This window comes from Panthera onca, chromosome B2, assembly GCF_046562875.1.
Source record: "Panthera onca isolate mPanOnc1 chromosome B2, mPanOnc1 haplotype 2, whole genome shotgun sequence".
NCBI lineage: Eukaryota > Metazoa > Chordata > Mammalia > Carnivora > Felidae > Panthera > Panthera onca.
The window spans coordinates 95485082-95512489 of NC_138343.1; the positions used below are offsets into that span (position 1 = coordinate 95485082).

Sequence of the window (27408 nt, forward strand, 5' to 3'; positions counted from 1 at the left end):
GTACTTAAGAGACACACGTTGAAGTATTTATGGGTGAAGTATCTTCATGTCAGCATACTATCTTCAAATAATTCAACGAAAATTTGCTGAATTAACACATGAGAGAGAGAGAAAAAATAAAAGTGGCAAATTTTGAACAATTGATGAGCCAGAGTGAAAAGTATATGGGGGTTCATTGTACTTTTCTCTCTCTCTCTTCCTCCCTTCCTCCTCCCCCCATGCCTCCATTTCCCACCTCTGCTCCTTTGTGCTATTTTTGTCCTAACTTTACTTTTTAAGTATGTCATAAACTTCTCAGTACATTGCTATTATTTTTACTCTAGTCAGCTCTCTTGTACAAATTTTTAAATGAGAAAAAAATGTCTTTTGTAGTTACCCATATAGTTATCATTTCTAATATGCTTTCATTCTTTCATATAGATCTATGTTCTCTCTGATAACAGATCTACGTTCTGTCTGATAATCATTTTCCTTCAGCTGAAGAACTTCCTTTAATATTTTATTTATTTATTATTTTTAATATTTTTATTTTTTTATAGTGCAGGTCTACTGGTGATACATTCTCTCAGATTTTGTTTCTCTAAGTGTATCTTAATTTTTGTCTTCATTTTCAAGGAATATTTTCACTGGATAAAAAATCCTAGGTGAATCATTTTTTTTCTGCACTTAAATTTTATTTTAATGTTTATTTATTTTTGAGAGAGAGAGAGAGACAGAAACAGAGTGCAAGCAGGGGAAGGGCAGAGAGAGAGGGAGACACAGAATCCGAAGCAGGCTCCAGGCTCTGAGCTGTCAGCACAGAGCCCAATGCCGGGCTCGAACTCACCAACTGAGATCATGACCTGAGCCGAAGTTGGACACTCAACCAACTGAGCTATCCAGGCGCCCCTGTTTTTTCATTTTAGATATGACATTTTTTTTTCACCTTTAGACATTTCATTTGATTCTCTTCTCTATTTTTCCTTTCTTTCGTTATGTTCATGTTTTCCTTTAAATGCTTGGGAATATTTACAATAATGGTTTTAAGCTTTGTATATTATTTCCATCGTCTTTGTCATTTCTGGATGAGTTTCTACTGACTGAATTTTCCCCTGCTTATGAACCTTATTTACCTACCTCTTTGTCTAGTAATTTTTACTGGATATAGAACATTGTAAACTGTATTTTGTTGAGTGCTAAGTTTTTTTTGTTTTACTGAAGTATAATTGACATACAATATTATTTATGTTTCAGGTGTACAACATAGTGAGATGACAATTATATTACAAAATGCTCATCACGGTAAGTGTAGTTACTATCTCACTATGCACAATTATTACAATATTACTGTATTCCCTATGCTTTCCTTTCATCCCCATAACTTATTTATTTTATGACTGGAAGTTTGTGCCTGTTAATCCCTTTACCTACTTTGTCTATCCTCCTCACCCCTTTCCCTCTGGCAACCATCAGTTTGCTCTCTGTATTTATGAATTTGTTTCTGTTTTGGTTTTTTGTTTACTTGCTCATTTGTTCTGTTTTTTAAATTCCACATATAAGTGAAATCATCTTGTAGTTGTTTCTCTGAATTATTTCACTCAGCATAATACCTTCTAGGTCCAGCCAGGTTGTCATGAACGGCAAGATCTCATTCCTTTTTACGGCTAAGTAATATTCCAGTGTGTATACATACCACATATTCTTTATCCATTCAACTATTTATGGACACTTACCTGGTGTGAACTTGATCTCACCACCATGAGATCATGACCTGAGTCAAAATCAAGAATCAGATGCTTAACCAATTAACCCACCCAGGCGCTCCAAGTCAACACTACTACTAAGAGAATTATGTTCTATGGCTTTGCATTAAAATAAGGTATTTGGGCTCCATCATATGTTAAATTGACTCCTGTGGGCTAGGGTATGAAGTGGACCTCTAAATAAATCTGTTTCCATGAGGCAATGTATTCCAAATTTCAAATAACTGACTTACAAAGTACAGCTAATTTGTACGTTGGAGACTTCAAGAATATGACCTCACCTAAATAGTAGTTGAAGGGAACAGATTTTAATCTGCTAGTATCTGATTAGTTTTCTAATACCTATTGCTGCATAACAAACTACCTCAAAATTTAGTGACTTAACTGAACACTATCTTTCTAGTATAGTACAAGTGTACTGTAAAAATGGTGGTGATATTAAGGCCAGTTTGAGGATTCCCAGTTCCACCTCTTTAAATGATTTTTAAGTAGATTTTAATCGGTCCAATTCAAGTAAACACTTTGTGACTGCTTTGGGCTGAGATGCATTTTCTTATTAAGTAGTTTGAATATAATTGAATCTTTATGTGAGAGCTCAGGATTTTCCACAGCTTCCATTCATTTTATATCTCTGACATTAAAATACAAATGGTGTTTGCAACTGAGTTGGCTCTTTATTGACCTTATGCCAGGTCACTATTTTTTTTTTTTCTGCAACAAATATTTTTAGACAAACAACAACAACACCTAGTGGCTTAAAACAACCATTTGGTTAGCTCATGATTCTGCTGGGCAGTTCTGGTCTGGGACAGCTTCCACTAATCTCTAATAGTCTCTTCCATGTGTCAATGACCAGTTGGTGATTTAAATGGGACTGGCTGATCCCAAATGGTCTCACTCACATTTGTGACAGGTGGCTCTCTGTTAGAAGGGAGTGATGGGGGTGACTTGGCCACGCATCTCTTATCATCTAGCAGGCTAATCTAGGCATGTTCATATAGCAGTAAGATTCCAAGAGAAGCAAGGAGGTAAGCCCAGTGTGCAAGATCTTTTCAAGTACTCCTTGCATTACTTGTGCTAACGTTTCATTTACCAAAATAAGGCACAGCCAACCCAGATTTAGGGAGGGAGAAAAGAGACCCTGCTTCTTTATGGAAAGTGGAGAATTGTGGCCATTTTTACAATCTACCATAATGTCAACTTAAATTCAGATAGAAAGTGTAACAGAAGTCTAGAGAAAGAAAAAAATAATCGCTGTAGGTTAGAGGGAGTTGGCCTCTTGGAGGATGAGAGGAGATTAGAGATGGACCTCCAATTGCTGGATAGAGGGAGAGGAGTGTGAAGGGCATGCATGATAAGATAGATAAGAGGACCCCACCTCTACCTATTCAGTAAAATCCTAAAGACAGAAACAACATGACCTTGCCAAAGGGATACACTCTGTGCCAGATATCCTCCTACATCTTAATGTTAGTGTGAGTTAAATGTTAGCATTATTCAGAGTTTTGACCTTGTTCCTCCTTGTTCTACACATTTGCCCTGGGTGATCTTATTCAATTTCATGGCATCAACTCCCACCTGTTCAATGACACGTAGCTTCGACCTGTGACCTCCAGAACCATCTTTTTCAATGAGTTCTTAGAAATCTCTGCTCATATAGCCACCAAGCACTTCAGCCTCAAATGTTCAAAACCAAATTTATTTTCATGACCTACTCTTTCTCCTGTTTTACTGTTTTTTAGTTAATGGTTTCACCTCCGTCCATTTACCTAACCTGGAAACCTAATTGCATAGTCATCCGTGACTGCTTCTCCTTCTTTGTTCATCACAATTCCTAGTGATTCCATCTCCTACATGTACCCTCCTCTCGATTCCCACCCGACTGCTTTGGCGTGGGCTCCTATCGCCCTCACCTGACTTCTTGTAGCAACTTCCTACCTGGTCTTCCTCAGTTAGTTTCACCCTGCTCCACTCCATTCAGGGTACACTTTATAAAACCCAAATTTGTTTATGTCACTCCTCGACTTAAAAATGTATCCTCAGTCCCTATTGCCTGAAAGCTAATTCCTTAAAAGCATATGGCTTAACGAGTGCTTAGCCATCTGGCCCCACCTAATTCCACCATCGTCATCTCCTGCCACTCTGCCCCACCCCATCCTCCTTCTCCCCAACCTCACTAAGCTTCTCACCACTCGCCACCAACAACGCACACCCTTTCACAATCCTGGGACTTGGCCCATGTTGTTTACTCTTCCTGGATTGCCGGCCCTTCCTTCTCCATCTGGTAAATTCTTATTCATCAGCACAGCTCATAAACCAGTCACCTCCTTGCTAATGACTTCCCTGAGCCATACAGAGTTAGTCACTTCTGTGTTCCCATAGCCTTTTGCCCTTTCCTCTGGCAGTGACCATCTTTCATGCTTTTGGGGGCCTAGACTGTGTTATGTGCTATGGGATGTGCTACGTTTGGCAAATTTTCAGCCACACGAATTCCATCTCTCTGAAGCAAAATCCAGAAAACTTTAATTTCCCTTGCAGCTAGGAAGCTGTTAAATGACCCAGACTCCCCCACATCAGATATGCCTTCATAAAACTCTTCTTTTAGAAACTCTCACTCCTTTTACAGTACATGTGTAAGTGGGGTGAAGGGGGGGAGGCTGATCGTCTACCGAGAGTGATTGGAACAGGCCTTTGATTCTTGGGGTGATAGGAACAGCACTGCCTGTGTGAAGCTCCTTGTGCTAAGAGGGGAGAGCAGTGTTGCTAGACCGGCTCTCTGTGGTGGCTGGACATAGATGGGTTTCAGGGTCTGGCTCTCTGGCTCTGTGGGATATCCCGTGAGCCACCTAAATGCTGGGATAAATTAATTCGTCGCCCAAACAAGCCTAAGTAGATCTGTTTCTCAAGGACTGAAAAACAGTGAAGCACTTTGGTTAGAACACTTAGCGCGTTTTATTGTGCAAGTTGTAATTTATTTAATCAAGTTGTATAGTATGAAGGTGCTTGCTTCCCTCATTAGATTCATCATGAGTACTGTATGTTATGCTTCTATGCATAGACCTGATTTCTTAATGATTCAACTAAAATTATACATTGAGTGCCTACTCTGTGCCATGCACTGTGCTGGTCATTGCAGAGATTACAGTGAAAAAGACACACGGGATCTTTGCTTTTTCAAAGTGTACAGTCTAGGGGCGCCTGGGTGGCTCAGTCAGTTAAGCGTCCAATTCTTGATTTCAGCTCAAGTCATCTCACGGTTCATGAGTTCAAGCCTCTCATGGAGCCTGCTTGGGATTCTCTCACTCTCCCTCTCTCTCTGCCCCTTCCCCCACTCTATCTCCTGGAGAAAAAAAAGAAAACAACAAAGTGTACAATCTAAAAGATCTGTGCCTGAAACTTTCTAAGTATCCAATTAAGTTAGTGTACCAATTTATTTGAGTAATTATTTCAATTAATGAGCATTTATGTCCTGAAAATATAAAAATTAATGAGAAATGTCCTTAAGTTTCTCTCAGGCTACTATGAGACACAGATATATAAATAAATAATGTGCATGCATTGTGCACAGTGTGTTAACCAAAATATGTTCCAGATTTGGTAGAACAGATCTGGAACTGGTGGCTCAAAGGGGGAGTGGCTTGAAGAATGCTGTTTGGGGGAATCAGGAATAAAAGATGGAATCTCTGAACTTGAAAATATTTGAGCAAGTGTGCATGAGATTTCCTCTTTTTCCCTCTTCCCTTCTCCCCCTTTGCTTCCCTTTCCCTTTCTTCCTTCTTCCCTTCTCTTCCCCTTTCCTTGCTGTTCCCTTTGCCCTTTAAGTATCAATTCAAGGACCATTTTTATAATAAATCTCGGCAGACCACTCCTCTTCCTCCCTCCCAGACTCCCAGGCTGTGTTAGTAATGTTTCCAAACTCCCGTAACGCTTTGTACATTCCTCTGCTAATTCTCTTTCCTTTTGATGTATGTCATCTGTGTACCTGTCAGTCTCACTCACCTCATGCCAAGTCAGGGCTGGGCATTTAATCAGCATGAAATAAACTCAATAAATGTTTTTTGAGGAAACATAAATTTAAATTGCAATGAGAAACCACTACGCCCTCATCAGAATGGCCAAAATAAAAAGGATTGATAATATTAGGTGTTAATGAAAATGTGGAAAAACTGTAAATTTCAAACATTGCTGAAAGGAATATAAACTGACAACCTTTTTGGAAAATTACTTGGCAAACTTTAGTAATGTTGAGCATTAGCAAAAAAATTTACACATGTTCACATTCGCATATCCTATAACACAGAGATTGAACTCTTAGGTATATATCCCCCCAAAAGTGCTTATGTTATATCAGCTTTATTCATAATAGTCCCAAACAACCTAAATGCCCAACCACAGATTGGATACATTAATTGTGGTCTATTCATATCACAGAGGAGTGCACAATATTTCTTATTCAAAATGAAAAACTACGTGCAACAATATGGATGATTCTTATAGACTAATACTGAGCAAAAGAAATTGGACACAAGAAAAGTACATATTGTGATGCCACTTACATGAACTTCCAGAAGAGGCAAAATTAACCTCTGGTGATGAAGCTTAGAATGATGGTTATCTTTTGCAGAAGTAAGACAGACACTAAGGCACTAGAAGGTGACAGAAGAGACTTCTGAAGTTTTGGAAATACTCTATATTTTTATAATGGCATATTTAAAAGCCACACACAGAAGGATTTTCTGAGACAAGGTTAACTGTCCTTCACTAAAACCACTTTACACCCCCAACCACATAATATGTAAACATTTGAGCTATATACTTATGATCTGTGCATTTGCTTTACTGTATGTAGGTTGTTTCTGGATAAGAATGTATTTAAAACCTAAATAAAAATAAATGTTCCTTGAATGAATGAGTGAATGAATGAGTGAAGGAGTGAGTGAATGAGTTGGGTCCGTAAAGAGAAAAGAAGGTATTGAAGTATAAGAGGGACTGACTGGAACTGTATTTAATTTTTAAGCAGCAATGCTTGGTTCTTGAGCTCTTTATACTCTAATAATGCCCCCTAATAATTGCTCATGCGCTTCCTTTGCTTAAATATCAGTTCTTTGCTATTTAATCACAATTGTGAGGTTAAGAAAAGAAAAGCCATTAACAGTAAAGCAGATAATGACAACCTCATGGGACTGGCATTTAATTCACCGTGAGGGAGCCCTTTGGGAACTGGGGAATATACCCAATTCCCTTCTGTTTTTTATCCTTTTGCGATTTATGAGATGCAAATACAAATTAATTACTTAGACTCTTGAAGGGAGAGGAGAGGAGTTGGCAAGCGTGTTTACAAAAAAAGAACGGAAGCCAGCCAACATGTGACATTGCCCAAGCCACCCAAAGGTCAGAGTGGAACAGTCCTAATTGCCGGGTGGCCCGGCCACGGGATGCGCCTCTCCCATCCTTCTTCAGGCGGGGCTCCTGGGTAAGCCACTCATCCCGCCAGCCTGACACAGGCCGCAAGTGGCCAACAATTCCGCAGGCGACGGATGGCCCATGTACCAGGGGCGCCGTCGAAATCCGACCCAGCTCTGGCTCCCAGCCCAGAGCCGGCGATGCCGTGTCAGGAGAGGTAGTTCCCAGGAGTCCAGCAGGTGTCGCTGCTCCACGGCTGCCGGGCGTCCCCAGGGTGGGAACCGGGGGCGTGTCGACTCCACCTGTGGCTTCTACCGCGCGCGCTGCGCCTGGGTTCGCGCCGGGTGCCGCCCTCGCCGCGTGGGGGCGCTGTGCCGCGGCCGAGCAGTCGCCTGAGTCCGAAGGGCTCGGGCTGCCGGGCTGCTCGCGCGCTGCTCGGTCCTCGTCCTCTAACCCTCTGTCGTCCCCCGCACCGGCGACGAGGGGGCGGGGTCCGACGGCGCGCTGAGAAAGGCGGGCGAGCTGGCGCCCAGGTATGTTCTTCCACAAGGGCCGGGCGGCGGAGGAGGCGGACAAGAAGATGCCACTGTCGCCGCCACCTCAGGGCGACCACGCGGAGTCCGGTCCGTCCAGGACCCCCAAGAAGCACACCCCTTTCCATATCTGGCGCTCCAAGAAGAAGCAGCAGCCTCCGCCGTCGGACTGTGGGGTGTTCGTTCCACACCCGCCCCCGGCGCCTCTCTGCGAAGCCAGGTAAGCTCCTCTCCCGCGCCCTAGAGTCGCACGACCTTTCCCCCAAGCTACTCCGGGCTATGATGACCCATGACACGAGTCGTCTCCACCGGCAGCCGCGCTCTTCCCCACCCGGAGCGGGGGAAAGGCCCAGAGTCCGTTTCACCCGGCAGGGGTGTAACGGGGTCCAGAGGGGCACAGACGCGGCCTCTGCGGGGTCCTCGTGGCCTCCGGTTCCTCGTGGCTTCTGGCTCAGACCAAGCACCAGCGAGAGGAACTTGTGCCCACCCATGTACCTTTTGTTTTGACTGGCAAAGACTTTATGCAAGAAAAGACTTTATTAACCTGCTAAGAAGGGGTGCGGTAGTGAAGGATTATTGCCACCTGAGTGAATAGGAACCTTGATAATGGTGCCTTTATTAATAGTGAAGATCTCCACTCTTACAGACGTCCATTGGCCTCATAGGATCCGAAAGGAGGAGGAAGTGGCAGTGATATTATCCCCATTTTTATGGGTGGAGAACCTGAAACCAAAAGGTGAATGGCTTGTCCCCATTGGAATCAGTGTCAGAACTAGGCAGCACTAGGCAGCACCTAGTTATTTAAAATATAACTGCCACTATGCTCTTTAAATATTTATCAACACTTTGTATGATTACTGTTACACTATTTGAATTGATACATTCGTTGAACAATAATCTGTTTGAAGTACCAATATGTTTCTGTGGTTTGGGGGTATAAAATAGTTTTAATGAAGGACAGTTGGCAATATCCAGTAAATCCTGCTGTGCGTATTTTTTAAGTACACCCTTAGGAACTATGAGGGCCAGAATAAAATAGTGCAAAATTCGCATTTTAGATATATTTTCCTTTCATTTCTAAAAGAGTCTTAACTTTGCAATGTATTTTTATTGGCTTAGTAAAACTGTGTTGGGCGCCTTAACTAAGTGCTGGGATATAAAAAGCAATGAGAGTGATCTCTGTAATCAAAGGATTCTTAGTCTCTTGTGGAGACCGACAAGTAAACAGTGGGATGAATCCTATGATAGATGTTAGCACAGAAGAGGGGACCCAGGAAGGCTTCCCGGAGGAGGAAGGCTGAATAGTTTAATCAGACAGAAAAGGGGAGGAGCCACGACTTCCAGGCTGAGGATGCACTATAAGCATCACCAACACTGGGAAGACCATGGCACTTGCTGAGAAGTCCAAGTGGTTCAGGATGTTCTGAGTATGTGTGAGGGAGGGGATGGGAGAGGAGTGCTGAGAGAGAAGGCATTTTATTTTTGCTCATATTTTTGTCATCCATGGTGACAATTCGTTGTCATAGGACATATTTTTCTTTATTCAAAGACTTCCTGTGCTCACTTACGAATTGAAATTTCTTTAGAAAAAATGTTACTTAATAACGATGTACCCATCATTGAAGTGTTTTTCCAATTACCTCCATAGATACTTCAAACATTTCCTTGATGGTTTTTTCCCTCTGACATGCTCCCATCACTTCCTGTCTATCAAAATGGAATCATACACAGCCATAGACAATATTTTCAAATGCAAATCCATTTTAGACTAAAACTTAAAATAGGAGCTTTTGCTTCTCTTCTCAAGTAGCTTGTATTTTCATTCAGTCTTGAAGCACTTTATTCTTTCCCTCAGAGCTGTGATGAACTTTGTACTAACAAATGTTCCCCAAACTAAACATACTGGTCTGTCTTTGGGATGTTTTCCTAGTTAGATCATCTCCATAAATATTGTATTTACTTCTGAGAGAGTGTACCTGTTTCTAGTCTAAGGCACACTTAGGTTTCTGGTCAGTCTTGGCCAGCGTGGCTCTCTTGAGGGGTCTGGACCACATCCATTTACTTCTGTCCAGGACTTGAGGTGGTAGAACTCAGCGAATCGTGCAGCGCTTACTGTGGCCTTTGTCTCTATATGGGGATGGGACAGTCAGGTGGCCGCGTGTTTTTGCTGGACATGTATGATTACTATTATGGGCTTTTAGAGCAAACAAGAATGAATTTGTATCCTGGCTGTGTGACTTTGTGCAAGTTGCTTCACCTTTCTGAGTCTCAGTTTCTTCATTCAGAAAATGGAAAAATAGTAATAGTGATTATGGAGAGCTGTTGTATCAGATGAGTTTATGTTTTAAATGTGAAACTCTTATCACACTTCTGGATACAAAGTAGAAACTCAGTAAATGTAAAATCATCATCGTCATCATCATCATCATTATAAATGCCAAGATCTTAGTGGAAGAAATAGAAAAAAATAAGGTTGGGTGGGGGAAAAAAATGCTTCCCTTCCCGGAAGAGCTTACCACTCCAAAGAAGGTTTAAAGTCTACTGTGGTCAGATTTCTGTATTCTGCCAATATTTTCAGCTTTTAGTGTAGATGTTCTAAAAACCAATGATGGTCATTTTCTTTCATGTCAAATAATTTGAACATTGCTGCCTCTTTTCCTAAAATTCACCCTTTTTTTTCAGCTCGTTTTTGGTAAAATATGTTAATATGTTCTTTTTTTTTTAACGTTTATTTATTTTTGAGACAGAGAGAGACAGAGCATGAACGGGGGAGGGTCAGAGAGAGGAAGACACAGAATCTGAAACAGGCTTCAGGCTCCAAGCTGTCAGCACAGAGCCCAATGCGGGGCTCGAACTCACGGACCGCGAGATCATGACCTGAGCTGAAGTCGGCCGCTTAACTGACTGAGCCACCCAGGCGCCCCTGTTAATATGTTCTTTTTCATAGAAATAGAGCTGTTGCTCTCCTGCTCCTGGGCAGCCCATCCCCTGTCTAGTCCATTATTGTCTTGCCTTAAAAGGTCCAGTGGACAGGATATGGATAGGGTGTGGCGACCTGTGGCAGGACTTACCTTAGCAGCCATTAGTGGCACGTGTTTATCAAGCTTGGAATTATACTCCATTTTTTAAACAGTTTGTTCAGCGTGTGGATTCTCTACCTGGGTTTAAATCCCTGTTCATCTACTTAGTGTAACAGCCATGTCATCCTGGGCAAGTTGTGCCTTGGTTTTGTCATCCATAAAAGGGGCATAATGAGAGTTGTTATAAAAATGAACAAGTTGATACATGTCAAGTGCTCAGAACAGTGAGTGGCACATCTTCAGCACTCAGTAAATGGAAGGTTGTTTCTCTTTTTTCTAACTACTATCTTGCCTATACTTCCTTGTCTGTAGTAATTTTATGTGTTTATTTTCTGCTATATGATGGAAATGGTGCTTCCTTCTATAATTTCCTTTATTTAGCTCTTAGCTAAAGGTCAATGCAGTGAAGTGAAAATGATTACCCTTAAACTAAATTGAACCCCAAACCTAGAAGCAAGCATTAATGCTGTCTGCCAAAGAGCCAAACTCAAGTGGTGGGGAGCCTCGTAATCCTCTGAAAATCTGCAGACCTCATTTCCTTTGGAGGAAAAATGCAGCCAGTGCCTGAGGGCAGAGCATCCTCACTGGGTGGGCACAGACCTACCTCCAAGTCAGGGTTTGCGGGCTCAAGTTTCTGGATAGTACACAGTCCCATTTTTCTGTACTTCAACGGACCTTTCCCTTCTCTGGAGAGAAAACAACTTATTTCCTGATATATCACTAGAATGTTGTGAGGATAAAGTAATGTTTGATTCCTTCAGAAAAGCAACAATTATTTAAAACGTTATTTGAAAGCACTCTGGAACTGTAGAGTGTTAGTCTTCATGACTTAAAGTGGATTCCAGTTTTCAGTCTTTTATGGCTGGGTTGGTGTTTAGGACTCTAAACAGGTTTAATTATTTTCTAACATAAAGGACATGGCTAGTTTGGTTCGGTTTTATCCAATGTTATATCTAAACCGGTTAATACTGGGTTACTTTTCTTATTTAGCTTATGCCAAAGGCAAGAATTTGAAATTATAGGTTTTATTTCACCACTGATGAGCCGGGAATTAAAATTTGAGCTCTGTCATTTACTAGCTGTGAGCTTCTTGGGAAGTTACTTCCCTGGTCTAACTTCAGTGTCATGATCTGCAACCTGCCTCTGAGCATTGTTTTTGAGACTTAATATATTTTCAGCAACTGGAATGGCGCCTGGAAGAGAACAGATGCTCAATAAATAGTAGCTCTGAGGGGCGCCTGGGTGGCTCAGTCGATTGAGTATCCCACTGTTGATTTTGGCTCAGGTCATGATCCCAGGATTGTGGGATCGAGCCCTGTGTAGGGCTCCACACTCAGCATGGAGCCTGCTTGAGATTTTCTCTCCCTCTGCTCCTTTCCCCTGCCCCACTCTCTCTAAAAAATAAAAGTAATTTTTTTTTAAATATATATCTTAAAAATAGTAGCTCTGCAGTGGAAAAGGCAGAGACTGTGGTGTTGGACAGACTCTGTTTCAAGTCTGCCTCTGCCATTTGGATCCAAGTTTCCTGAAGCCTCAGCTTCCTCACCTGTGAAATGGAGATGCCAGCACTTCCCTTATGGGGCTTTCAGAGGATTAGATATCATACATGTAAAACAGGGCACAGGGCCTAGCCCAAGGCAGGTGCTGGACAGATGAAAGGTGGTAGAAGCTAGAGCGACAGGGGCCGTGACGGCTGTGATTCTTGTCTTCAGAGCAATGGAGGCAGCATTAACAGATCTGTTTTCACACTGTAAGTAGAGTCAAGCAACTTAAGAGGCCCAGGAGTTGTAACTAGGTCTGTCAAGCCCTGAAGTGCCTTTGGATATCTGGATGTGCCTGTTAGTCTATAAAAGAGTGGCCCTTTATGCATTCGGTGACTTAAAAGTCTTAATACCTCTGAGTGAGGAAGGAAAAGGTAAACTTTGTACTTGAAGTTAGAGGAGTTTCTCCTGAAGTGATTTTGGCATCAGTGTTCAGTATAGACTCTTTCCCCCTTCTCTCTGTTGTTGTAGTACTTTATCCATTTCTATACTTTCAGTCATGATCTTCTTAGTTCATATGTAAGTGATGTACATGCTCTTGGAGACCTTTAGAACTGCTGGGCTTGGGTTCACTTACTTTTTCTTTTTTAGCTTTTAGTTATAAATCTTATTTGGAAGGACAAGACAGTAAATCACTGCTTTACTATTCGTCCATGATTAAAGCAATGCAGCAAACATACTAGATATTGAAATTCGTTTTCTAACTCCAAATATTCATTCAAAATGCCCATCTTACTATGAATATGAAAAACACATGTCTGTCTTAAAGTTGAGTTCACCTAAGGGGTCAGTGTGTTTCAGGGATGTCCATGCAGAAAAAATTGATCTATTTATTTAAAACAATGATTTCTGGTAAGACAATTTGAATCTTGAATTGCATGTATTTCTGTTTACCTTGAAATTTTTATCAAATAATGCTTAATCTCCATTTCATGTTGTACTTACTGTACAAAAGATTTACAGATTCTGTTCATGAAATCATTTTTCTAGGATTAATGACAGATTATTCTATGGCACAAATTCCCTTCCGCATCTTCTTTTTTTTTTTAAATCAAATGATAAGTTTTAAAATTTTTATTTATTTAGAGAGAGAGTGCAAGAGTGTGTGTGCACATGCTGGGAAGGGGCAGAGAGAGAGGTAGAGAGAGAATCCCCAGCAGGCTCCATGCTGTCAGCACAGAGCCTGACATGGGCTCAATCCCATGAACCGTGAGACCATGGCCTGAGCCTCGATCAAGAGTCCACCGCTTAACCAACTGAGCCACCCAGGTGCCCCTTTTTGTATCTTCTTATTGAAATGTTTACCAATCAAATTCTAGAGAAGTTTCTTATGACCAACAAACACTTACAGAGCACTTATTCTATATCAGTTACTGCGAAACAGAACAATGAAATCAGAAGTGGTCATAGTTCCTAAGAAACTTGCACACTAGTGGAGAATGGAGCATACAGATGAAAATGAATAAAGTAGCATATGGTGATGCATGAAGGGCAGAAATAGAAGATTTAGGGGCAAGTGGGTGGCTCAGTTGGTTGAGTGTCCAACTCGATTTCAGCTCAGGTCATGATCTCATAGTTTTGAGATTGAGCCCCATGTTGGGCTCTTTGCTGACAGCACAGAGCCTGCTTAGGATTCTCTCCCCCTCTCTCTCTGCCCCTTCCCAGCTTTCTCTCTCTGTCAAAAATAAGTTTTAAAATAAGATTTAATCAAATGTCCTGAGGTCAGAAGAAGGACCAGAAATTTGAAGAAGCAGAAATTTTTTTCTCTGATGAAGATGTTTTACTCATATTGAATAATTAATGACAATTTTTTCCCTCTGATATGAAGATCATCAGAGGCTCCAAATCTTCTTGAGGTTATAATCATCTTAAACTATACCCAGTGCTCATGGAAACTTTTATCTTCATAGTAGCATTTAAGACAAAGAGAATCATGTATTCCAGATTATGCTTAAATAATTTTCTCCAGTTCCTTAAAATATCTAGAGCCTGAGACTGTATTATTCAGCTCTTCTGTCATATTTTGACATCTAGGAAGAAAGATTGGGCTTGAAATGTGACATACTCATTTGAAACCTTGGCTGAAATTATAAGTAAACATGATGTTGACATTCTAAAATTATAGACTGGGGGCGCCTGGGTGGCGCAGTCGGTTAAGCGTCCGACTTCAGCCAGGTCACGATCTCGCGGTCCGTGAGTTCGAGCCCCGCGTCAGGCTCTGGGCTGATGGCTCGGAGCCTGGAGCCTGTTTCCGATTCTGTGTCTCCCTCTCTCTCTGCCCCTCCCCCGTTCATGCTCTGTCTCTCTCTGTCCCAAAAATAAATAAAAAACGTTGAAAAAAAATTTTTTTAAATTATAGACTGAAAATAAGTGGTTCTTAACATTCTTTAGATAGATTTACAGATCCAAAGAGCTAACCTGGTGTCTACTCAATCTTTGTCAAGAGATTCTGGAGTCTCTTTCAAGGAGAGTCCAGCATTGCCTATTTTCTCAAAGCAGGTGTTCTTCCTTAAAACACACACACACACACACACACACACACACACACACACACTATCTTTATTTTCATACTAAATTGCCTGGCACATCCAACAGCTGTCTTTCCACATATTCACTTCAGAAAAATGAATTCTCAGCTTTTTCCGAAGATGGAATTGAAATGTGAATTCAATATCTTATCCCAAAGTAAGTTTTCAAGATAAAGTGTATATGAATGTCTGACACGTGTGGGGGGTGGTAAGAAAAGCCATTTGTAGCTCCCTTAGAATACAGCTGCATTGGGCTGACTCAAATGCCTCATCATAATACCTCCAAGGATTCAGATTTATGAAAGTCTTATTCTAGAGAATGAGTACTTGCTTAGTGCTGTCTTTATGGCACTGCACATCTCCTGGATGGGCCTGTTCAGTGGAAATGAAGCAATACCAGAGACGCTTCATAACAAGGGAACATTTTGACAAAGTGCCAGGAGACCCCAAGGATGTACAAGTGACTCAGAGAATCCAAAGTCCATTGTGGTGTCCCCAGCTCCTCTCACCAACAAGTTATAGACAAGACGAGTATAGGCTGAACCTGTAGCTAACTCAGAAAAATGAAACACAGAATTAACAAGTGCCTTTTGTTTTTTGCCTTCCCATAGATGGCAACTAAACAAGTAGAAGTAAGTTGCTGTTAAGCTTGGCAAAATATTCTGTGGTGAAGAAAGTGGGTGTTGGTGGTATTTAGTATTGTTGTGTGCCATTTCAAACCAGCAACCCTAACTGAATCTCATTTATTAGAAATTAGGGTTATGGCATTCTGAAGTTAGTATCAACAGCTTGTACAAGAGATTTGGCCAATAGTTATATAAAGACACCATACATAATACACCTTCTCATCTTTTTCAAATTAGTGAATGAGTGGCATAAGCTCCTGATAGTTCTTTGGATTCTCTAGTTGGATGTTCTTTAATCTTGTGACTGGAGTCAAGAGACAAAATAACATATGCCAAATAAAATAAGAAATGAGAGGGAGCATTTGGTTTATAATAACAACTTCAGACCATGTCTGTGAAAACATTGTCTTCCATCAAGATTTGGCTAAAAGATGCAGTTTATTTAACATACATGGTATATATTAGACCCTGTTCTAAGCGCTTTACAAATATTAACTCACTGCAATTAATTAATAACATCCCTGGGAGGTAGGTACTATTACTGTCCCCATTTTGAGGAAAAATGAGGCACACAAGGGTATGGTAATTTAGTCAGCATCACAGAGCTCATAAGATCTGGGGCTGGGATTCTTCACCTGGTGGTCTTGAGTCCTGAGGTTAATCACTGCAAATTGAAATCACTGTGGTTGATGCTGCCTCCTTTATATTCCCACAATGAGTATATTTAGGCCTTTGGTTTCACAAGAAGAAATCATAATATATATTGGAAATCAAGTTAATTTTGGTACTAGACAATTTTTATGTTAAGTAGTAGAGAGAGAAATATGTAAATTCATAGAAATATAAGTACATTAAAATCTTGGAAGAAAAAACAATTTTTAAGCTTATTTATTTATTTTGAGAGAGACAAAGATAGCACGAGCAGGGCAGGGGCAGAGAGAGAGAGGGAGAGAGAGAATCACAAGCAGACTCTGCACTGTCAGCACTGAGCCTGATGCAGGGCTTGAACTCATGAACTGTGAGATCATGACCTGAGCCAAAACCAAGAGTTGGATGCTTAACTGACTGAGCCACCCAGGTGCCCCAGAAAAAAACAATTTTAAAGCAGAAATTTTAAAGTGTATGTAATACAAAAGTAATGTGTCTAGATCCTGCGTTTGGGGCTTCTGCCCAGCCTTTGTCAGGAAACAACATAACCAAGACGTAGGCCTAGTTTGTATACCCTCCTTCATCTCCCAAAGTCTTGGCACAAGCAGTACAAGGCAAGGCAGGCGACCCTCAAAATTTACAGTTGCTGCCCAGGCCAAGGGGGTATATCAGAATTCCTCAAGCTGAGCTGCAAGGAGCACTTCTAACTTTCAGGTCTCCAGAAGTCCTGCTGCTTGAATCCTTTGGTTTTACTTCCTGATTTATCACTGAGGGGTCCCTGACAACAAATTCAAGTTTTACCTTATCTTGGCTCTACACTTGAAGGGTTATAAACCATTAGGGGTATTTTATCCCACCTGAAGCTCATAATGGCTCTGTGCAGTAGGCCCATGCCCACATTTTAAACATGAGGAGATTGAAGTTCAAAACATGCAATGCTGGTGAAGGAGGTGGGCCTGAAACAGATTTTCTGATTTCTGGGCAGCTGTTGTTTTTGGTTCTCTTGGATTGTAGACTGTGCCTCCCTGTTCCTGGCCTGTAACCACCTTTGATAGGAGCCCAGCTGATTCATCTAACTTCGTGATGACTATTCCCCTGGAAATCTTCCCCTTGTTTCATAAGCCAACAACCATGAGATGGATTGCAAGATTGAGTTACGAGTTATTCAGCTGGTGTATATACACTATAGTGTGGTTATTGACATATCAATTACTTTCAGAGTTTCTGCTAGAATTAGTATTTCACCGACTACCAAAACACCCCACTAAAAAGAACTGAATTCCTGTTCTCACAAAAATATTTTTAACTTGCACAGCCATATTTTATAACAACAAAATGTCAATTTGAAATTATAGGGTCTATTCGTATTATACCCAAGCAAGGACTCCCTTAATGGGGCTTGAAGTAATGCTGGTACTATGACATGTAATATACTTTATTCATCATTTGTCATTTAAATGTTTTGATAATACCGGTAGATTTATAAATATCTTATGAAAGCATAGTTTGATTGTATTTGCATCTGCTATTTGAAAAAGACATAACAGTTGAAGCAAACTGTTGACATTTGTGTTGAAATACAGTGCCTCCTTTATCTTGAATGCCATGTGCAAACCTAAGAACTGGTCCTTTTCAAGCCTGTGCAGTGGAGGCTCCCCAGGCATTGCCAGCCTTTCTTGGCTCTACAGCCTTGCAAATGTTGGCTTTCTTCCCCACTGTTTAGCTCCCAGGAACTAAGAGGTTGTTGTTGTCTGCACAACAAGAAAATGTAGTTGTTCCTAGGTGGGATTGCAGAACTAGTCTCTCCTAGTACTAACTACCCAAAACAATTTTGTCTGAAAGAGATTCACTCATTGGTCCTGAGTCCTTCACTGGAGCATACTTTAGATTGAAACAACAGCATTTGTATTCCTGTATGTGTCAGTAAACATGTTTAAACAAGCTAGCCTAAAACTAGATTTTGGATTTTTTTCAAGATAAAAATAAAGTATGACTGAATTTCTGGCACTTGCTCAAGTTTTGACTTTTACCAATTTGATTTTGTGATTGTCCTAATATCATCCTATAAGAAGTTTTAAGAACTTTGACCCAGAAATCTTAGTAGCCAGTACATTGCTGGCAGTGAATTGTACCCTTACTTGTTATTTCACTTCTATTAAAAGCTTTTTTTATACCCATAAGGGGACAACCAGCCCTAGATCTAGGTGATAACTGCTGAAGATGCATTGAGGCTTTGGGTCCTTCATCATCAAGCAGTTTCTTCCTACAGAGAAGCCCCTCAGGAATTTATGCATCAACTTCCTTGCTCACAAGGTTGCTTTCCTCAGTGTGTAATTATACCCTGTTTACACATCCATAAATGTACACAGCCAGCAGATGTTAAACAAGGAGGAACACCAATTTTTATCTTAATGTCACTCAATAATTGATCAACAGACAACAAAAGTAACAGCCAGTTGGGTTTGGGCATGTTTCATTTTTTTGTGTGGGGGTGAGAAGGGGGTATGTTTTCTGAGGAAAATGGGTGTGGCATGGGGATATGGGCGAGGGGAATTGTTTTTAGTCACCTAATTTCTAACCTCTCCTGTGGGTTAAGTAAACACGAGAAAACCTTTTTCAAGAATAACTAAGACAAAGGAACTAATGAATTGAGTACCTATTATGTGACAGTTGCTTTCATATTCAGTGTATCTCATTTAACCTTCATAAAAGCTCTGCTAAGTAAGTCATTTTACCCCCCATATTTACAGTCGAGAAAATAGAATCTGACAGTGTCAGTAAGTGATAGAGAAGTATTTGAATCCAGGTCTTTCTAACTCCAAAGCTCATAATATTTTCACCAAACCATGAGAAAACTAAAGCTTTGAATGAGTAGTTGATAGAATGTGTGTATCTGTGTGTGGTAGGTAGTCAGTTGCAGAATGGAAGTATCCAACACAAATGTAATTATCCACTTGCTTTCAGAGCTATCATCCTTTCAAAAACCAAAATAGAATCATGCTCCTTAAAATGTCTCATTGTGAGAAGGGGAATATCTAAGAATGAAGAGTTCATATGTGTTGGGAAGTCAGTGGGGCACTCTTGTTTTCCTGGGAACCCTTGACTTGAGATAATTCTGCCAAAAATCAGTGACTCAGTCCTTGAAGTGTTAACTAAACTTGTTGCTCCTGATTTCCAAACTACTCTAAAAGCTGGAGTCTTACTGCCTGTTGCTGGCATGATTCACAGAGTATGTAAAAGAATCTAAGGTGAAAATGTTGAGGCTTCACTCTTCATAAAAGTTAATCACAGCTCTAAAAGAGGAAAGAAATTGCTGGTGACCCAAACTCCAAATTTATAGGAGATACTGTTGGCTTGAAAGACACAGCTCCAGAGAGTTTGATGTAAAAAGATTATGAAAATCCTTTAAATTATCTTTATAGGAAATAGTAAGTTTGTCTTTAGTGCCCATTTCTCTGAAAATAGAATTTTATTTTAACTTTTATATATTTGAGGAATTAAAAAAATTATATTTAAGGGGTGCCTGGATGGCTCACTTGGTTAAGCGTCCAACCCTTGGTTTTGGCTCAGGTCAAGATCTCACCATTTGTGGGATTGAGCCCCGAGTTGGGGACTGATAGCACAGAATCTGCTTGAGATTCTCTCTCCCTCCTCTTTGCCCCTCCCCTCCAAATAAACTTAAAAAATTATATTTAAGAAAGCTCATTAATTTCTGAGTTTTATTAAATGCACAGAACTAATTCACAGTAGGTCATAGAAGAGAGTACATTTCTTTTTCCATTATGCTAGACTAAAAACATGCTCTGGCATAAATTACTTATAGTCATTAGTACTGCTCAATTTCTAGAGTACAATTGAAAATTTGCCACTTTATCTTAAACCACAGTTCTGCTTGTTGTAGACTTTCTCTAATATTAAAAACAATTATTCAGTGAGCATGTAATTGAAGCCTCAGGTTTGCTTCTTCCATTTGTGGTTCAGCCAACTGAGCAGATGTTACCTCTCTCAAAAGCAGTCTTGATGAATGGTTGTTAGTGACTGTGTCACACTCAGGAAGGTAAGTAAATGTGAGTGTCACCACATTTACAATAAACTGCACCGGTGTAACTCATTTATTTAAAAAAACACTCATGGACACCTGCTGTGTGGGAGGCTGGTGGTGCGTGGGCTGGCAAACCAGTTCAGGCTCTATCTCTGGGAACTGAGTTTCACTTTCCTGTCTTTTGGTGAAGCTGAAATATTCATCATTAAAATAATAGAAAAGTTTCCACACTTGCTGTTATTAATAAGGAAGAAAATATTCAAACAGGTACAAGAAAGAGGCTGAGAGATACAGTGGGTTAAACCTCCAAGGAGATGGAGAATTTATAATCCCTGAGAGCTCTCCACCCCATCACTGATCATGGAATTCCAAAGAACACCTGCTAACATTTGTGGTATGTGTGTATACTCACGATCCAGTTAAGGTATATAAAATCTCCAAATTGATGGTTATATTTATATTTGTATGCACACATGCATTCCAACACTGAAGTATTTTACTTATATAGGTGGTCCTCAGTTTACAACGAATGGTTCAGTTTATGATTTTTCTGACTTATGATTTCTCAGTTTTACGATGGTGTGAAAGTGATCTGCATTTAGTAGAAACTGTATATCAGATTTTGAATTTGGATCTTTTCTGGACTAGCAGTACAGGGTGTGATACTCTCTTGTGACCCCAGGCAGCTACAGCCTCCGGTCAGCCATGTGATCACAAGGGTAAACAGCCCATGCGCCTACAACCACTCTGCACCCATAGTCATTCTGGTTTTCACTCTCAGTACAGTATTCTATAAATTACATGACACATTCAATACTTTATTATGAAACAGGCTTTATGTTATTAGATGATTTTGCCTGTCAGTTAACGTAAGTGTTCTGAGCATGTTTAAGGTAGGCTAGGCTAAGCTATGATGTTTGGTAGATTAGGTTTATTAAATGCATTTCTGAGACACCTGAATGGCTCGGTCTGTTGAGTGTCAGACTCTTGATTTCAGCTCAGGTCATGATCCCAGGGTCATGAGAGAGAGCCCCATGTTGGACTCCTTGCTGAGCATGAAGGGTGCTTAAGATTCTCTCTTTCTCCCTCTTCCCCTCTCCCCCACTCACATGCTCTCTCTCTCTCTCTCTAACAATGACAACAAAAATGCAATTCTGACATATTTTCAACTTAAGATAGGCTTATTGAGATGTGACCCCATCATAAGGTGAGGAAGATCCGAATATGTATTCTGTGCTAGATTACCCACTTGTTAAATTAAGCATGTTTTTACAACATTAGCAAAGCAGGGATGAGAGAGAGAGGGAAAAAAATCAGAATATGCCTGGAGATTAATGCTATTTCAAGGTATTTAAATTTTGTTTTAAGATTTAAAATTTATTTATTTTATTTAAGTTTATTTACTTATTTTGAGAGAGACAGAAAGAGCATGAGCTGGGGAGGTGGGGGGGATCCCAAGCAGGCTCTGCAGAGTCGGCACAGAGCCAGATGTGGGACTTGAACCCATGAAGTTGTGAGGCCATGACCTGAGCTGAAATCAAGAGTTGGACGCTTAACCAACTGAGCCACTCAAGTGCCCCAGGTTGATGCCACTTTTATAGAGGTGGTCAGACCAGTGAACATTCTGAGGGATTGTTCTTTTATAATTGAGATTCTCATTTTATTGATAGATGTAGTTTACCGTTGTCTTAGCTATTTCGGCAGTTTACCATATAGTTGTAATAATCCATAATCTCACTATCTGTGAATAACACTATTAACATTCTGTTCTTTTTCTGTGTGTATTTTCATATAAGTTAGCACTAAAGATGACATCACAAAGGCAGCAATTTAGATGCCTTTTGTATCTGCTTTCTTTTTCTTTTTTAGATTTTTTTAATGTTTATTTATGTTTGAGAGAGGGACAGAGAGAGAGACAGAGAGAGACTGTGCAAGTGGAGGAGGAACAGAGAGAGAGAGGGAGACATAGAATCTGAAGCAGGCTCCAGGCTCTGAGCTGTCAGCACAGAGCCCGATGTGGGGCTCGAACCCACGAAGCATAGGAAAATGACCTGGGCCAAAGTCAGCCGCCCAACTGACTCAGTCACCCAGGTACCCCCTGCTTTATTTTTCATTTAGTATTATATCATTAGCATTTTCTCACCTCATTAAAATATGTAAAATATTTTTTTTACTCATGCCCTGCTTGATGGACATTTGGGTTCTTCCTAATTTTTCACCATCATAAATAATACTTCAGTGAACAGCACTGTGGGCAACCTCAGTCTCTGGATATTTTCTATCTGCCCTTCCAGGTCCACTCTTCACCCTTCTCTGTGCTCCCGAGAACAGTATTTAGAGACTGCATGGGCGAAGCTCGCTTGCCCTCTGATTTCTAGTTTGGTTTAGGCAATGGGAGGCTCTAGAGGAGAGGACAGGAGCAGGAGTTTATGTGGAGCATGGTGGAGGTTTCAGTCTGACACTCAAGGCTACAGCCTCTGATGGGTGGACCTCTTCTACAGCTGCGATCTCACTAGTTTGCAGCACCTTCTCCCCGCCTAGCCTCCTCATTCAGGGGTGGTAGGCTTCCTGCTGTGGAGGGCCCTGGCTGCTCCACTATTCCTACTGATATCCCCTCACCTGCCCACATCTCGTAAACTGTCAGTTCTTTAAACATTTCTCAATCATCTCTGTTGTACGTGCCATCTGTTCCCTGCTGGGATTCTGGCTGACAGACATCATCTAAATCTAAGTGGTATGCTCTTTTTATTTCATTTTGTGCTTGAGTCTTTGTACTGCAGAAGGGTAAAAGACCACTCAGAGTTGGGCAGGGGCATTAAGTTATGTCAGGCCTGAGCTGGTCTTAGCAAAGAATGGGCATAGGTTGAATTAAAGTACTCTCATGGAGGTATCAACAAGTTGCCGTTGGAACAGAAAGAAGGGAGCAATAAACTCTTCCCCGCACCTTGCTGGACTCCTGTGCTTCATAGATAAGGATACCTCAGCTGCCACATGTTCCCAGTTTTGTTTCATTTAGATATTCTTGGTTCGATTGTTTCATTTCTTTTCATTGTGGCTAACCCCTAATGTTTTTCCTTCTGTTCTTGGCAGTTTGCATATTCATATATACATATATTCCTTCTTATATATTCCTTCTTTATCTATACGTTTGCTTACAACCTCTTCCTCATAGAATGCACACTCGGGATTTTGTGAGCTGAATGGATACTACCATGTTTTTGGCACTCCTCCATATGTGAATGATAACTTTCTCTTAATCTTTAAATGAAGAGTAAAAAGCATGTAGCAGTTAACTTCATTTGCGTTTGCTTCAATTCTAGATATCAAAGTCTATAATTTTCCAGAATAAATGACAAAGCGGTCAAAGCAATCAGGGGTTGGTTGTTAATATTTCACAGATTACTTAAATCGAATGATACTGTTTTTTACACTTACTGGGTCATCACTGACAGGATCCCTGACTGATAGAATATTGAGGCTTATCCAAGGACTCACTGGGCTGGTCAAAAGGCCCAGTCCTTGTTTTGTGTCATTTTAAAATAAATTTTATCTATTTTAGGAAATGTTCTTGTTGATCTGATAGGTTATATTTCAAGCTCTTAAAAATGTGAATTACTATGAGTATATTCTACTGCAAGTATAAGATGAGGATAATTCACTTAAAATTCAATATATAACATTCTCACCATTTGCCAATGACCATTGAGAGCAGAAAAGAAAAAAAAATGAAAACAAAAATCCACTGGTAAATAGAAATGAGAGGGCCTGGGTTTTAATCCTGGATTTGTCAGTTACAAATTAGGTGACTTGGGGCAAATTATCTAAGCTCTTTGTGCCTCATGGTACTTATGAACAAGATGGGGATGCTGCCAACCTGCCTGCCCCTCCCTCTAACCAAACTGTTGAGAGGCTCCTTTGAAACAATCTGAGTGACCAGTGAGAACTGTGAAGCCATGAGGTCGAGGGAGCTCCATCACCCCTTGACTCATCTCTGGCTCTCACCACTACTTTTCTGGAAGCCTTGTACATTCTTTTCTTTCTTCCTGTGGTCTTTTCAGAAGTGAGTGGATACCTGGCAATATTTGCTTTTCCCAGTCTTTTCTCCACCTTCATCTCCTCTCTGTGCATTCCTCCTTATCTCTGGAATTCTGGTTGACAGCTGGTCTGGGGCCCTCCCATCATGTCCCTGCACAAAGCAATGGGTTGAAAGAGGGGGGCTCTGTGGACCCTGTTGCTGCTGCTCTGCATGGCCCCCTCTTTCTCTGCTTTCTTCCCCACTTGCCTGAGTCTTCTACTACCTTTTATGTCTCTGGGAATTGTTTAGCTGGATGGACATGCCCATATTTCCTCCCCAGCCACTGCCACCAGGTTGCCTTTCTCTTACAGATGCAATTTATTGCACAGAGGAAGCTCATATGGGCTTCCCAGAGAATTCAGGGAGGTAGTCGGGTTTGATTGTCTCTGTTTTGCAGATTAAGTAATTGAGACATGAAGTTGTTTAATGAGAGTCAGGACTATATTCCAGGACTCTTGAATTTTAGCCAATCCTCTTTCCTTTATAACACCCACAAATATACCACCAGAATAGACAGAAATTGAAAAAAAAATCTTTTGTAGCTTTACTGATTTATTGCAATGTCCTTTATTCTTCTTCCCTTTTTTAAATTTAACACTCTATTATATGTTAATGGAGTAAAATGACATTGAAGTAGAAGAGGAAATTGAAAATATTTATTTGATTAGTAGAGTAAGATACTGATCTTTACATTCTAAAGATCACACTACTGGGGCACCTGGGTGGCTTAGTCAATTAAGCGTCCAACTCTTGATTTCAGCTCAGGTCATGAGCTCGTGGTTTTTGGGATAAAGTCCTGAGTCAGGTTCTGCACTGACCACACAGAGTCTGCTTGGACTTCTCTCTCTCTCTCTCTCTCTGCCTCTCCCCCATTTGCACAACACTACTATGACTATTAAAATTTTAATACATTTCTAAGAAAATTCTGTATCTAGAAAATAATGGATTTTTGTTAGTGACAAATGGCCGACTATTGAATTCTCAACTTTGACTCTTACCTATTTTATGTTCTTTTGAAAGACAGTTGTCTCTAGGGCATTTCAATATTTGGAGTTTGATAACCACAGACACTGTCCTGACTTGTGCGACTTTGGTGGAGCAAAACCCCAGCAATTGTTACCCCACGAGACACTTTTTCCATCAGAGCTATTCATGTTCAGGTCCTAACATGCACGCACCTTCCCTTTTATTTCTTTTAATTTTTTTAACATTTTATTTATTTTTGAGACAGAGAGAGACAGAGCATGAACGGGGGAGGGGCAGAGAGAGAGGGAGTCACAGCATCTGAAGCAGGCTCCAGGCTCTAAGCCATCAGCCCAGAGCCCGAGGCTGGGCTCGAACTCACGGACCGCGAGATCGTGACCTGAGCCGAAGTCGGACGCCCAACCGACTGAGCCACCCAGGCGCCCCCCCTTTTATTTCTTAAGTGGAAATTTGAGTAACATTGAACACAATGTATTTAAGAAATTTAAATATTGAACAATTCAAAAATATCCCTAGGGTAATTTCCTTTTGGCCCTTGTGATTTGAAAAGGTCTCTGATTAAATTATCAAGAGATTCTGGTGCCCCAAAGCCAAGGCTTGGGCTTGGGGCAGGAACCCACAGTAGCTACAATCCAAGTTCCCTGAGGCATCAAAGCTTGGTGATGGGTCAGAGGGCTTGTTGGTGGTTTATTAGCACAGAGAGGGGAGTGTGAGCAGGTGATATAGCTATTCCTATCATAGCCCCATAACCTTTGGGACTTTTGTAGATGACTTCAGAAAAAAAAAAGATTGATAATAACAATTTGGGGAGAGAAGTAAACCAGAAATCTGAAGAACTGGATCTCTACTACTAGCAATGTTAACCCAGTAAAATCACTTGACTTCCTTGGGGCTTAGATTCTTCAATTATAGTAGGAGGGGCGAGATTTGTTCTTGTCAAAGTCCACCGAATCACAAATTTGAGTTTATAACTTTTCCAGCAAAGTTGGTCAGGGTGTAAGTACAATAAATAGTGATGTCTAATGCATTTGGAAACTGAACTAGTTCTAATGTGAAGTAGTTGTTTCCACCCTTTTTACTGGGAATGTCTGTTGGTGAAACGTTAAAGCCATCAAAGTCATGAAGTAGGTTGGCAAAGTTAGGGTTTTTAAACTTCCCTCCCAGTAGAAACCTTGCACCACTTGGACAATTGCAAAAGAGAAAAGGAGAAAACTATAAAAGTTAGTTCACACATATAATGTGAAGACATAGACATATAAATGCTGTTTTGAGGACTTTTTTAAGATATATACATCTATGTCTTTATGTTCAATCATCGTTTTACTAATTCAGCATAGGATCATAAAATTTAAATTAAGATATGTGCACATACTATTTTGCAGCTTAGAAGGTCTTACTAATGAGGAAAATTTAGGGGAAAGCAAAGATTTAGAGAAAGATGTCTGGCTTCTAGAGTCATGATATATCTTTGATTTAATAAAAGAGCATATTGGTTTCTTTACCGGCTTGAAGCATAGTCTCTTCAGCCCTGAGCTTGTGGCCAAAATATCTAAATTCTGCTCCTGGTTCAGCCACTTTCTGATTGTGTTACCTTAGGTAAATCACTTCACCTCTTTGGAAGTGAATCATTTCCCTAAAATATGAAAAATGAACCAGTGAAAGGATGAAGTGATATTTATCAATGTCTTTCCAGATTTTATATTCTATTTGTCTAGAGATTCTAACTGGCTCCTGGGGAGGTTGAAGGGCATTAGCAAAGACAAATGTTATGTCCAACAGTTACATACCATCCAATCCTAAATTTTAAAAACCACATTCAGTGTGGGGCACCTGGCTAGCTCAGTTGGTAGAGTATGTAACTCTCGATCTTGAAGTTTTGAGTTCAAGCCCTATGTTGCTCACAGAGATTACTCTAAAAGAAATACATGCCCAGTGAAAGATTGTTTTAATGAGGATGATGACAGCCTACAAGATGGTGTCTTAGATGGGTTCTCCCAGAAGCAGAATCTATGACAAGGATTTAAGTACAGACGGAATTTAGGAAATACTCATAGGAAGTGAGGAAGTGAGAAGAAAAGATAAGCCAGCCTATAAAGGGGGAATTATCATGCCAGTTTCCACTGTGGTTAAATGGAGGTGAGTCCCATGGGAAATTCTGAATGTCATTGTAGAAGTTAGAGCTATGCCATCCGTTGGAGAGAGGAAT

General features: G+C 40.6%; 1 protein-coding gene across 1 annotated transcript in view; it reads left to right on the forward strand.

Annotated features, from left to right (window-relative positions):
* Nucleotides 1-7676: 7676 nt before the first annotated feature.
* Nucleotides 7677-27408, forward strand: part of CRYBG1 (crystallin beta-gamma domain containing 1) — a 190135-nt gene continuing 170403 nt past the window's right edge. Inside the window, exon 1 of the mRNA XM_078447177.2 lies at nt 7677-7898. Coding sequence (XP_078303303.2) covers nt 7681-7898 — 218 coding nt within the window. The 5' untranslated portion in view covers nt 7677-7680. The remainder of the gene's footprint in view (nt 7899-27408) is intronic.